Source organism: Oncorhynchus mykiss, chromosome 3 (genome assembly GCF_057628025.1).
Source record: "Oncorhynchus mykiss isolate SJ-2025 chromosome 3, ASM5762802v1, whole genome shotgun sequence".
Lineage (NCBI taxonomy): Eukaryota > Metazoa > Chordata > Actinopteri > Salmoniformes > Salmonidae > Oncorhynchus > Oncorhynchus mykiss.
In genome coordinates, this window is record NC_143024.1 from 50,903,426 (window position 1) to 50,917,646 (window position 14,221).

The following is a 14,221-nucleotide window of genomic DNA, read 5'->3' on the forward strand; positions in this document are numbered from 1 at the left end:
ATAATTTTGATCCGAATGTTCAAATTGTCCAAACAGATCCGCAAGGTAGAGGGATTATTTTAAATATGTTAATGGTTCATAAACAGATTAGGCTCATTAGTCTATGCAGTCCAAATACTGATGATCAACGCTTCTTTGAAAATATGTATAATAATTTATCAAACCTACAAGCAATACAAGACTCTATTATTATGGTGGGAGATTATAATACCGTTTTAAATACCTCAATGGACTGTAAATGTAATAGCACTACAAGCGATAACCCTTAAGGAAATCACAAATATCATGGATATATTGGAACTAGTGGATATATAAAGGTTTAAATACCCTGACTGTCACGCGGGACTAGGTGTGTGTGCAGGAATCAGACGCAGAGAGAGAGTAACGGAGTAAAGTGCTTTACTATTGCACACCAAACTGATAAGCCCAACACAATACAGGACGCAGGACACTATACCAGACAACCCAAAACCACAGGGTGTCCAGTATAGAAAATAAAATACACCACGACCTAATATGTACACACATAACAAAAGACAATCCCGCACAAAACAAGGGCGGGTCAAACTACTACATATAGGGAAGCTAATTAAACCAAAATACACACAGGTGAAACTAATAAGACAAAACCAACAGACAAACGAAAAAGGGATCGGTAGCGGCTAGTAGGACGGTGACGACCGAACAGGCAGGGGAGCCAACTTCGGCAGAAGTCGTGACACTGACTTAGTGAGATATGCATGGCAGAGGCTCAATCAAGCTAGTCGTCTTGACTACTTTCTCATGTCATTCTCGCTGGCACCCAAAAAATGTTAAGTGTTGATAGTGGACAGAATGCGGTCGGACCATCAAATAATTGGCATATACGTTACTCTTACATAATTTCCATGTGGGCGAGGATATTGGACATGTAATCAAAGCTTATTGGATGATAACTTGTTTTTAACTAGGACAAAATTAATTTATAACATACTTTTTCCGACATAACAGATCAGATCCCCTTATTTTTATTTATCATTTATTAAATGGCAAGTCAATTAAGAACAAATTCTTATTTACAATGATAGCCTACCCCGGGCCAAACCCTAACCCGGACGACGCTGGGCCAATTGTGTGCCGCCCTATGGGACTCCCAATCACGGCAGGTTGTGATACAGCTTGGAATCAAACCAGGGTCTGTAGTGACGCCTCTAGCACTGAATTGCAGTGGCTTAGACCGCTGCGCAACTCAGGGACACTTTTAAATGTGCCTTTAGAATCCTTGCAATTCAATACTTATCTCTAAAACAAAAGCAATTCAGGTCAAAAGAGTCCATATTAACAAAGGAAATAGAAGGACTAATAGTAAAAAAACAGTACCATAGAGGCACAGAATAAGTTAGATGAAAAACAAAAAGGAATATCCCATTTGACCTGTTTGCTTATGAACTTGCCTACACCTAGCGACCTGTTTTTTATTTAATTATATGAACAAAAAATATTATATTTAATTTGTAACGGCAAGCCAGACAACATTAAACACTGCCTATTTATATAATGAATTCGTAGGGCAGAAATGATTAAATATTAAAGCATTAGACTTCAGTCATACAAAAGTTATACATAAATCTGAACTGGTTCTTGAGCAGATTAGTAAAAATGTCTCACCCCATGTTCAATAATGACCTTTTCCCCTTTATTCAGATTACAGTCTCTCACAGCCTTCGGTTATTTGAAAATGAAATAATCTCCAAAATATCGCTATTTTTAAAACGAGCCATAGAAAGTTGGTTGTAATTTCAGTTTGGGGTGCGGGTACAGCGGAGGTAAGCGGAAATGCGATCCAAGATGGCATAGCAGTAGGACGTGTTGTCGTGTCCCTTGTATATATCGTTTGTTTTCGTTTCGTTTTCGTTTTTTTTTTTCTTCACATATCTTTAAAACTTTTTGCTGAACCTCAACTTCTTCTAAATACTCTCCTGCAACCCGCCTCACCCAACGTAGCTTTTTTTCCTAAAGTATTTATATTTACTTCGGATCTGGAACCCCTCAACTGAAGCTAGCCAACTAGCCAACTAACTACCAGCTTCAGCAAAACATTGCTAGCGGTCTTCAGCTAACCGGTCATCAGCTAACCTTTAGCTCGGAAAGCTCTCGCCAGTTCGAACAACGCGACTCTAACCAGAGCATAACGGACCTATTTATTATTTTATTTTTATTTTTCATCCCCGGATTCCCATCGCAAACGGAACATTTTGAGCTCCTGGGCTACAATATCCAGACCCACGACCGGTCCATTGATGTCACCGCATGAAGAGGAATAAACAGACTCCCCCCATCGCGACGTCCCCAAAGGCTAACTCTCTAGCCCTTGCTATCTCCTTGCTTGCAAATTCGGCCTGCTAACTGCTAGCTTGTTTAGCCCGGTCCGCTAACTGCTACCGTGTTTAGCACCGTCTACTAACTGTTAGCTTGTTAGCACAGGCCTGCTAACCATCTGAATCGCCGCGTCCCAAACACTCACTGAACCCATATTTACTTTCTATCCCTTTTCGATTTTTAATTTGTTTATACCTTCCGGTAACCTGCCTCACCCAATGTGATACGGAATCGCTATTATCTTTACATTTTTAGAACACACTCAAGAACCTTCAGAAGCTAACCAGCTAACTGGCTACAAGCTATTTAGTCATTGTTAGTTTTCTAACCTGGATAACACTCGCCAGTCCAGCTTCCCTGCCCCATCCACCGCTGCCCCTTGGACACTGATCACTTGGCTACATAGCTGATGCATGCTGGACTGTCCATTAATTCACGGTAATCCATTCTGCTTGTTTATGTTTTATCTGTCGGCCCCAGCCGCACTTAGGCTCTGTGTGTAGTTAATCCGACCCTCTCTGCCTAATCAATCGCCATTCTACCTGCTGTTGTTGTGCTAGCTGATTAGCTGTTGTTGTCTCACCTACTGTTTTAGCTAGCTCTCCCAATTCAACACCTGTGATTACTGTATGCCTTGCTGTATGTCTCTCTCAAATGTCAATATGCCTTGTATACTGTTGTGCAGGTTAGTTATCATTGTTTTAGTTTACAATGGAGCCCCTAGTTCCACTCTTTATACCCCTGATACCTCCTTTGTCCCACCCCCCACACATGCGGTGACCTCACCCATTACAACCAGCATGTCCAGAGATACAACCTCTCTCATCATCACCCAGTGCCTGGGCTTACCTCCGCTGTACCCGCACCCCACCATACCCCTGTTTGCGCATTATGCCCTGAATATATTCTACCATGCCCAGAAACCTGCTCCTCTTATTCTCTGTCCCCAACGCCCTAGGCGACCAGTTTTGATAGCCTTCAGCCGCACCCTCATACTACTCCTTCTCTGTTCCGCGGGTGATGTGGAGGTAAACCCAGGCCCTGCATGTCCCCAGGCACCCTCATTTGTTGACTTCTGTGATCGAAAAAGCCTTGGTTTCATGCATGTCAACATCAGAAGCCTCCTCCCTAAGTGTGTCTTACTCACTGCTCTAGCACACTCTGCTAACCCTGATGTCCTTGCCGTGTCTGAATCCTGGCTCAGGAAGGCCACCAAAAATTCTGAGATTTCCATACCCAACTATAACATCTTCCGTCAAGATAGAACTGCCAAAGGGGGAGGAGTTGCAGTCTACTGCAGAGATAGCCTGCAAAGTAATGTCATACTCTCCAGGTCCATACCCAAACAGTTCGAACTACTAATTTTGAAAATTACTCTCTCCAGAAATAAGTCTCTCACTGTTGCCGCCTGCTACCGACCCCCCTCAGCTCCCAGCTGTGCCCTGGACACCATTTGTGAATTGATCGCCCCCCATCTAGCTTCAGAGTTTGTTCTGTTAGGTGACCTAAACTGGGATATGCTTAACACCCCGGCAGTCCTACAATCTAAGCTAGATGCCCTCAATCTCACTCAAATCATCAAGGAACCCACCAGGTACAACCCTAACTCTGTAAACAAGGGCACCCTCATTGACGTCATCCTGACCAACTGGCCCTCCAAATACACCTCCGCTGTCTACAACCAGGATCTCAGCGATCACTGCCTCATTGCCTGTATCCGCTACGGAGCCGCAGTCAAACGACCACCCCTCATCACTGTCAAACGCTCCCTAAAACACTTCTGTGAGCAGGCCTTTCTAATCGACCTGGCCCGGGTATCCTGGAAGGACATTGACCTCATCCCGTCAGTTGAGGATGCCTGGTCTTTCTTTAAAAGTAACTTCCTCACCATTTTAGATAAGCATGCTCCGTTCAAAAAATGCAGAACTAAGAACAGATATAGCCCCTGGTTCACTCCAGACCTGACTGCCCTCGACCAGCACAAAAACATCCTGTGGCGGACTGCGCTAACATCGAATAGTCCCCGCGATATGCAACTGTTCAGGGAAGTCAGGAACCAATACACACAGTCAGTCAGGAAAGCTAAAGCCAACTTCTTCAGGCAGAAGTTTGCATCCTGTAGCTCCAACTCCAAAAAGTTCTGGGACACTGTGAAGTCCATGGAGAACAAGAGCACCTCCTCCCAGCTGCCCACTGCACTGAGACTAGGTAACATGGTCACCACCGATAAATCCATGATTATCGAAAACTTCAACAAGCATTTCTCAACGGCTGGCCATGCCTTCCGCCTGGCTACTCCAACCTCGGACAACAGCTCCCCCCCCCCCCGCAGCTACTCGCCCAAGCCTCTCCAGGTTCTCCTTTACCCAAATCCAGATAGCAGATGTCCTGAAAGAGCTGCAAAACCTGGACCCGTACAAATCAGCTGGGCTGGACAATCTGGACCCTCTATTCCTGAAACTATCCGCCGCCATTGTCGCAACCCCTATTACCAGCCTGTTCAACCTCTCTTTCATATCGTCTGAGATCCCCAAGGATTGGAAAGCTGCCGCAGTCATCCCCCTCTTCAAAGGGGGCGACACCCTGGACCCAAACTGTTACAGACCTATATCCATCCTGCCCTGCCTATCTAAGGTCTTCGAAAGCCAAGTCAACAAACAGGTCACTGACCATCTTGAATCCCACCGTACCTTCTCCGCTGTGCAATCTGGTTTCCGAGCCGGTCACGGGTGTACCTCAGCCACGCTCAAGGTACTAAACGATATCATAACCGCCATCGATAAAAGACAGTACTGTGCAGCCGTCTTCATAGACCTTGCCAAGGCTTTCGACTCTGTCAATCACCGTATTCTTATCGGCAGACTCAGTAGCCTCGGTTTTTCGGATGACTGCCTTGCCTGGTTCACCAATTACTTTGCAGACAGAGTTCAGTGTGTCAAATCGGAGGGCATGCTGTCCGGTCCTCTGGCAGTCTCTATGGGGGTGCCACAGGGTTCAATTCTCGGGCCGACTCTTTTCTCTGTATATATCAATGATGTTTCTCATGCTGCGGGCGATTCCCTGATCCACCTCTACGCAGACGACACCATTCTATATACTTCCGGCCCGTCCTTGGACACTGTGCTATCTAACCTCCAAACGAGCTTCAATGCCATACAGCACTCCTTCCGTGGCCTCCAACTGCTCTTAAACGCTAGTAAAACCAAATGCATGCTTTTCAACCGTTCGCTGCCTGCACCCGCACGCCTGACCAGCATCACCACCCTGGATGGTTCCGACCTTGAATATGTGGACATCTATAAGTACCTAGGTGTCTGGCTAGACTCTAAACTCTCCTTCCAGACCCATATCAAACATCTCCAATCGAAAATCAAATCAAGAGTCGGCTTTCTATTCCGCAACAAAGCCTCCTTCACTCACGCCGCCAAACTTACCCTAGTAAAACTGACTATCCTACCGATCCTCGACTTTGGCGATGTCATCTACAAAATTGCTTCCAACACTCTACTCAGCAAACTGGATGCAGTTTATCACAGTGCCATCCGTTTTGTCACTAAAGCACCTTATACCACCCACCACTGCGACTTGTATGCTCTAGTCGGCTGGCCCTCGCTACATATTCGTCGCCAGACCCACTGGCTCCAGGTCATCTACAAGTCCATGCTAGGTAAAGCTCCGCCTTATCTCAGTTCACTGGTTACGATGGCAACACCCATCCGTAGCACGCGCTCCAGCAGGTGTATCTCACTGATCATCCCTAAAGCCAACACCTCATTTGGCCGCCTTTCGTTCCAGTTCTCTGTTGCCTGTGACTGGAACGAATTGCAAAATCGCTGAAGTTGGAGACTTTTATCTCCCTCACCAACTTCAAACATCTGCTATCTGAGCAGCTAACCGATCGCTGCAGCTGTACATAGTCTATTGGTAAATAGCCCACCCACTTTCACCTACCTCATCCCCATACTGTTTTTATTTATTTATTTTTATTTTTCTGCTCTTTTGCACACCAATATCTCTACCTGTACATAACCATCTGATCATTTATCACTCCAGTGTTAATCTGCATAATTGTAATTATTTGCCTACCTTCTCATGCCTTTTGCACACAATGTATATATAGACTCCCCTTTTTTCTACTGTGTTATTGACTTGTTAATTGTTTACTCCATGTGTAACTCTGTGTTGTCTGTTCACACTGCTATGCCTTATCTTGGCCAGGTCGCAGTTGCAAATGAGAACTTGTTCTCAACTAGCCTACCTGGTTAAATAAAGGTGAAATAAAAAAAAAAATAAAAAAAGTTTAATCCACCAGAAAATAAATAATACAACAAACATTAAGGTAAACTATCTGGTCATTAAGGTATATCTCACTGGTCACCCCCAAAGCCAATACCTCCTTTGGTCGTCTTTCCTTCCAGTTCTCTGCTGCCAATGACTGGAACGAACTGCAAAAATCTCTGAAGCTGGAGACTCATATCTCCCTCACTAGCTTTAAGCACCTGCTGTCTGAGCAGGTCACAGATCACTGCACCTGTACATAACCCATCTGTAAACAGCCCATCTATCTACCTACCTAATCCCCATACATTATTTATTTATTTATCTTGCTCCTTCGCACCCCAGTATCTCTACTTGCAAATTCATCTTCTGCACATCTACCATTCCAGTGTTTCAATTGCTATATTGTAATTACTTCACCGCCATGGCCTATTTATTGCCTTAACTCCCTTATCTTACCTCATTTGCACTCACTGTACATAGACATGTTGTTTTCTTTTATTCCGCTTATTGACTATGTTTTGTTTATTCAATGTGTTGTTGTATGTGTCGAATTGGTATGCTTTATCTTGGCCATGTCGCAGTTGCAAATGAGTACTTGTTCTCAACTAGCCTACCTGGTTAAATAAAGTTAAAATAAAATAAAAAAACTCATGATATCATATAAAGGACTGGTGGAGTTATGTCACATGTAGTTAACAAAAATATAGGGAAATGTCTGCTCTACCCAAAATCACAACCAACTAATTGCAGCATTAACGCTAAAAATGTAAGAGGCAAGTGGAAGGACGAAAAAGTAAGGAATTATACAACCATCACAGCTCAGATTTTGCTGCAAAGAGAAAGAATCATTAGATAATTTGTTTTGGTACTGTCCATACAGTGGGGAGAACAAGTATTTGATACACTGCCGATTTTGCAGGTTTTCCTACTTACAAAGCATGTAGAGGTCTGTCATTTTTCTCATAGGTACACTTCAACTGCGAGAGACGGAATCTAAAACAAAAATCCAGAATTCACATTGTATGATTTTTAAGTAATTCATTTGCATTTTATTGCATGACATAAGTATTTGATACATCAGAAAAGCAGAACTTAATATTTGGTACAGAAACCTTTGTTTGCAATTACAGAGATCATATGTTTCCTGTAGTTCTTGACCAGGTTTGCACACACTGCAGCAGGGATTTTGGCCTACTCTTTCATACAGACCTTCTCCAGATCCTTCAGGTTTCGGGGCTGTCGCTGGGCAATACGAACTTTCAGCTCCCTCCAAAGATTTTCTATTGGGTTCAGGTCTGGAGACTGGCTAGGCCACTCCAGGACCTTTAGATGCTTCTTACGGAGCCACTCCTTAGTTGCTCTGGCTGTGTGTTTCAGGTTGTTGTCATGCTGGAAGACACAGCCACGACCCATCTTCAATGCTCTTACTGAGGGAAGGAGGTTGTTGGCCAAGATCTCGCAATACATGGCCCCCATCCATCCTCCCCTCAATACGGTGCAGTCGTCCTGTCCCCTTTGCAGAAAAGCATCCCCAAAGAATGATGTTTCCACCTCCATGCTTCACGGTTGGGATGGTGTTCTTGGGTTTGTACTCATCCTTTTTCTTCCTCCAAACACGGCGAGTGGAGTTTAGACCAAAAAGCTCTATTTTTGTCTCATCAGACCACATGACCTTCTCCCATTCCTACTCTGGATCATCCAGATGGTCATTGGCAAACTTCAGACGGGCCTGGACATGCGCTGGCTTGAGCAGGGGGACCTTGTGTGCGCTGCAGTATTTTAATCCATGACGGCGTAGTGTGTTACTAATGGTTTTCTTTGAGACTGTGGTCCCAGCTCTCTTCAGGTCATTGACCAGGTCCTGCCGTGTAGTTCTGGGCTGATCCCTCACCTTCCTCATGATCATTGATGCCCCACGAGGGGCACACTTAACCAGCATGGCTACCACAGGATTCTGCAGCAATACGCCAAACCATCTGGATTACGCTTAGTGAGACTATCATTTGTTTTTCAACAGGACAATGACAAAACACACCTCCAGGCTGTGTAAGGGCTATTTGAACAAGAAGGAGAGTGATGGAGTGCTGCATCAGATGACCTGACCTCCACAATCACCCGACTTCAACCCAATTAAGATGGTTTGGGTTGGACCGCAGAGTGAAGGAAAAGCAGCCAACAAGTGCTCAGCATATGTGGGAACTCCTTCAAGACTGTTGGAAAAGCATTCCAGGTGAAGCTGGTTGAGAGGATGCCAAGAGTGTGCAAAGCTGTCATCAAGGCAAAGGGTGGATACTTTGAAGAATCTCAAATATAAAATATGTTTGATTTGTTTAACACTTTTGGTTAGTAAATGATTTCTCATGTGTTATTTCATAGTTTTGATGTCTACACTATCATTCTATGTAGAAAATATTAATAATAAAGAAAAGCCCTTGAATGAGTAGGTTTGTCAACTTTTTACTTTTGACTTTTGACTGGTACTGTGTATATATATACATATACATATATATATATATATATATATATATATATATATATATATATATATATTTACAACAACAACAAAAAATCTCTATATATATATTTACAAAAAAATATATGGGTGATGGAAATGGTGCAGACAATTACATTGATGGAATCCACAATCTATCTGCAATATTAAAGCTGATCTACCCCCCCCCCCCTTGACAAAAAAAAATCAGTAGTCTGAATGATCAATAAAGGCTGTAAGTGTCACAGATTGGACCTTTTTAGGCGTGCTCTTTATCCCACTGGTTTTATCGACACCCACAACCTTTCAAGATATTAAAATGCCTATATTTCTATGCAGAAAAGATATCAGAAAATCTCTCTTACCAGGTCGAAGTGGATATGAATACACAAACACTTTCTGCATTGAACACATACCCAGTTACAGAACAGTGTTGTGGTTGTTGTATTAATTGCATCGACGTCTCCTCTCACAGCCCTGGGCTGTCTTCTCTATTTTGCTCCATTTTGACAACACACATGATTCATTCATCGTCCTCTGTTCCAGGCTGTATATGTGTCCTAAGGCCAGGCTACGGGGCGAGTGTTTCCTTAGTCCCCTCCAGTGGAGCAGGCAGGTGCTGGACCAACCAGGCCCTGAAGTGGAGGTGGCCAAGAGGTCCCTGTGCCACAGACTGGAGCAAGGTAGCATACCTGCGACTGCCTTTTATCTGTCTGATTGCACAATACACTTGTCTCACTCCTCTTTACCTGTCTGCACACATGCACATCTGTCTCACGGCTGTTTGATCTGTGATTACCTCAAGAAAGAGAGGATAGATAGATTTAATTTATTATTAAAACATGTACATACAGCAGGGACAGGGATATCAGAGACTTACAGGGCCTTCAGAAATAATGAATACCCCTTGATTTAATCCACATTTTGTTGTGTTACAGCCTGAATTCAAAATATATTAAATATGTATTTATTTATTATATTTCTCACCCATCTACACACAATTCCCCATAATGACAACGTGAAAACATGATTTTAGACATTTTTGTTAATTTATTGAAAATGAAATACTGAAATATCTGATTTAAATATGTTTTTACACCCCTGAGTCAATACTTTGCAGAAGCACCTTTGGCAGCGATTTCGGCTGTGATTTCGGCTGTGAATCTTTCTGGGTACGTCTCTAAGAGCTTTCCACATCTGGATTGTGCAACATTTGCCAATAAAACGTTTAAAAATTATTCAAGCTCTGACAAGTTGGTTGTTGATCATTGCTCGACAACCATTTTCAGGTCTTGTCATAGATTGTCAAGTAGATTTAAGTCAAAACTGTAACTCGGCCAAACATTCACTATATTCTAGGTTAGCTACTCCAGTGTAGATTTGGCCTTTTAGGTTATTGTCCTGCTGAAAGGTGCCAGGGTGTGTATGAAGGCGAAGTCAGGTGCAGGAGAGCAGAGTATGATTAAATAAAGCACACTTTAGTATAGTTCCAAACCGGGAGCACAACAAAACAAACACGCTCAAAAAACGTAACAATAAAGTAAAGCGCTTAACGAACATCACTTGACATGAAAACAATTACACACAAGACATGATGGGAAAAAGTAGATTGAATGGGATATTGAAAACCAGGTGTGTATGAAGACAAGACAAATGGATATATGAAAAATGGAGCGGCGATGGCTAGAAAGCCGGTGACATCGATCACCGAACGCTGTCCGAACAAGGATAGGAGCCGATTGCTAACAACAAGTGGCTATTTGGACATAAATGATGGACTTTATGGAACAAATCAGTCATTTATTGTCGAACTGGGATTCCTGGGAGTGCCTTCTGATGAAGATCATCAAAGGTAAGTGAATATTTATAGTGTTATTTCTAACTTCTGTTGACTCCAAAATGGCAGATATTTCTCTGGCTGGATTGGGCTCTGAGCGGCGTTCTCAGATTATGCCTTTTCCGTAAAGTTTTTAAAAAATCTGACACAGCGGTTGCATTAAGGAGAAGTCTCTTTAATTCTGTGAATAACAGTTGTAACTTTTATCAATGTTTATTATGAGTATTTCTTCAAAATCACCGGATGTTTTGGAATGAAAACATTACTGCACGTAAGGCGCCGATGTAAACTGAGATTTTTGGATATAAATATGCACATTATCGTACAAAACATACATGTATTGCGTAACATGATGTCCTATGAGTGTCATCTGATGAAGATCATCAAAGGCTAGTGATTCATTTTATCTATATTTCTGCTTTTTGTGACTCCTATCTTTGGCTGGAAATATGGCTGTGTTTTTTTGACTTGGCTATGACCTAACATAATCATATTTTGTGCTTTCGCTGTAATGCATTTTTGAAATCAGACACGATGGGTAGATTAACACGATGTTTATCTTTCATTTGCTGTATTGGACTTGTTAATGTGGGAAAGTTATATATTTCAATTTAAAAAAAAAAATTTAGCACTCTGAATTTCGCACGCAGCGGAATGTTGTCGAGGGGTTCTGCTAGCAGAACGCCTGCGCTTGTCACGCCCTGGCCTTAGTATTTTGTGTTTTCTTTATTATTTTGGTCAGGCCAGGGTGTGACATGGGTATTTATGTGGTGTGTTTTGTCTAGGGTTTTTTTGTAGGTTATGGGATTGTGGTTAGTGAAGTAGTCTAGGTAAGTCTATGGTTGCCTAGAGTGGTTCTCAATCAGAGGCAGGTGTTTATCGTTGTCTCTGATTGGGAACCATATTTAGGCAGCCATATTCTTTGAGTATTTCGTGGGTGATTGTTCCTGTCTCTGTGTTTGTTGCACCAGATAGGGCTGTTTCGGTTTTTCACCTTTCTTGTTTTGTATATTGTTCGTATTTTTCATCTTTTATTAAAGATGTTTATGAATAACCACACTGCATTTTGGTCCTCCTCTCTTTCAACAGAAGAAAACCGTAACAGAATCACCCACCACAACAGGACCAAGCGGCGTGGTGACAGGCAGCGGCAGCAGGAGCAGCGAAGTATGGACTATACGACTTGGGAGGAAATAGACAGGTGGGCGGTCGACCCAGGGAGAGTGCCGGAGCCCGCCTGGAATTTGCTGGAGCAGTGCGAGGAGGGTTATAGGAGAATGGAGTTGGAGAGACGATCACGTCGGCCCGAGAGTCAGCCCCAAAAATGTATTGGGAGGGGGCACACAGGGAGTATGGCGAAGCCAGGTAGGAGACCTGCGGCAACTTCCTGTGCTTACCGGGGGGCTAGAGAGACCGGGCAGGCACCTTGTTACGCTGTGGAGCGCACGGTGTCCCCAGTGCGGGTGCATAGCCCGGTGCGGTACATACCAGCTCCGCGTATCGGCCGGGCTAGAGTGGGCATCGAGCCAAGTGTCATGAAGCCGGCTCTACGCATCTGGTCTCCAGTGCGTCTCCTTGGGCCGGCTTACATGGCACCAGCCTTGCGCACGGTGTCCCCGGTTCGCCTGCATAGCCCAGTGCGGGCTATTCCACCTCGCCGCACTGGCAGGGCGACCGGGAGCATTCAACCAGGTAAGGTTGGGCAGGCTCGGTGCTCAAGAGCTCCAGTGCGCCTGCACGGTCCGGTCTACCCAGTACCACCTCCACGCACCAGCCCTCCGGTGGCAGCTCCCCGCACCAGGCTTCCTGTGCGTGTCCTCGGCCCAGTACCACCAGTGCCAGCACCACGCACCAGGCCTACAGTGCGCTTCGCCTGTCCAGCGCTGCCAGAGCCTTCCTCCTCTCCAGCGCTGCCAGAGTCTCCCGCCTGTACAGCACTGCCAGAGCCTTCCTCCTCTCCAGCGCTGCCGGAGTCTCCCGCCTGTCCAGCGCTGCCTGAGCTTTTCTCCTCTCCAACTCTGCAGGAGTCTCCTGCCTGTCCAGCGCTGCCGGAGTCTCCCGCCTGTCCAGCGCCGCCGGAGTCTCCCGCCTGTCCAGCGCTGCCGGAGTCTCCCGCCTGTCCAGCGCCGCCGGAGTCTCCCGCCTGTCCAGCGCCGCCGGAGTCTCCCGCCTGTCCAGCGCCGCCGGAGTCTCCCGCCTGTCCAGCGCCGCCGGAGTCTCCCGCCTGTCATGAGCCGCCAGAGTCTCCCGCCTGTCATGAGCCGCCAGAGTCTCCCGCCTGTCATGAGCCGCCAGAGTCTCCCGCCTGTCATGAGCCGCCAGAGTCTCCCGCCTGTCATGAGCCGCCAGAGTCTCCCGCCTGTCATGAGCCGCCAGAGTCGAGTTGGAGTCCCGAGCTATCCCTCAGTCCGGAGCTGCCCCTCAGTCCAGTGGGGCCCTTTGTTAGGGTTACTAGGCCAAGGTCGGCGGCGAGGGTCGCCAATCTAAGGACGCGGAGTAAGCGGACTAAGACTATGTTGGAGTGAGGTCCACGTCCAGAGCCGCCACCGTGGACAGACGCCCACCCAGACCCTCCCCTATGGGTTTAGGTTTGCCGCACCTTTGGGGGGGGGGGGGGGGGGGGTACTGTCACGCCCTGGCCTTAGTATTTTTTATTATTTTGGTCAGACCAGGGTGTGACATGGGTATTTATGTGGTGTGTTGTCTAGTTTTTTTTGTAGGTTATGGGATTGTGGTTAGTGAAGTAGTCTAGGTAAGTCTATGGTTGCCAAGAGTAGTTCTCAATCAGAGGCAGGTGTTTATCGTTGTCTCTGATTGGGAACCATATTTAGGCAGCCATATTCTTTGAGTATTTTGTCGGTGATTGTTCCTGTTTCTGTGTTTGTTGCACCAGATAGGGCATATGTTTCGGTTTTTCACGTTTCTTGTTTTGTATATTGTTTGTATTTTTCATATTTTATTAAAGATGTTTATGAATAACCACGCTGCATTTTGGTCCTCCTCTCTTTCAACAGAAGAAAACCGTAACAGCGCTAGAAAGGTTAAATCAATGTTCGCATGGTATTTCACAGTAAACTTTTATTTTGGATCAATGGTTGTATGGTGAAAGATGTCTCCAAACTAAATGAATGCACAATAAAACGATTTTGAGTATTAGACTTGCTGCATTACAAGTGTTAACAGTTTGGAGTTTATTACTAAAAATTTTGAAAATTCAACACATACTTGTGAAAATAGCACCAAAGCGATTGAAA

At 44.8% G+C, this 14,221-nt stretch overlaps 1 protein-coding gene across 1 annotated transcript in view; it reads left to right on the forward strand.

Annotated features, from left to right (window-relative positions):
• Window positions 1–14,221, forward strand: part of LOC110519950 (SLAIN motif-containing protein 1) — a 41,780-nt gene that overhangs the window by 10,551 nt on the left and 17,008 nt on the right. The window contains exon 2 of the mRNA XM_021596859.3: window positions 9,677–9,813. Coding sequence (XP_021452534.3) covers window positions 9,677–9,813 — 137 coding nt within the window. The remainder of the gene's footprint in view (window positions 1–9,676; window positions 9,814–14,221) is intronic.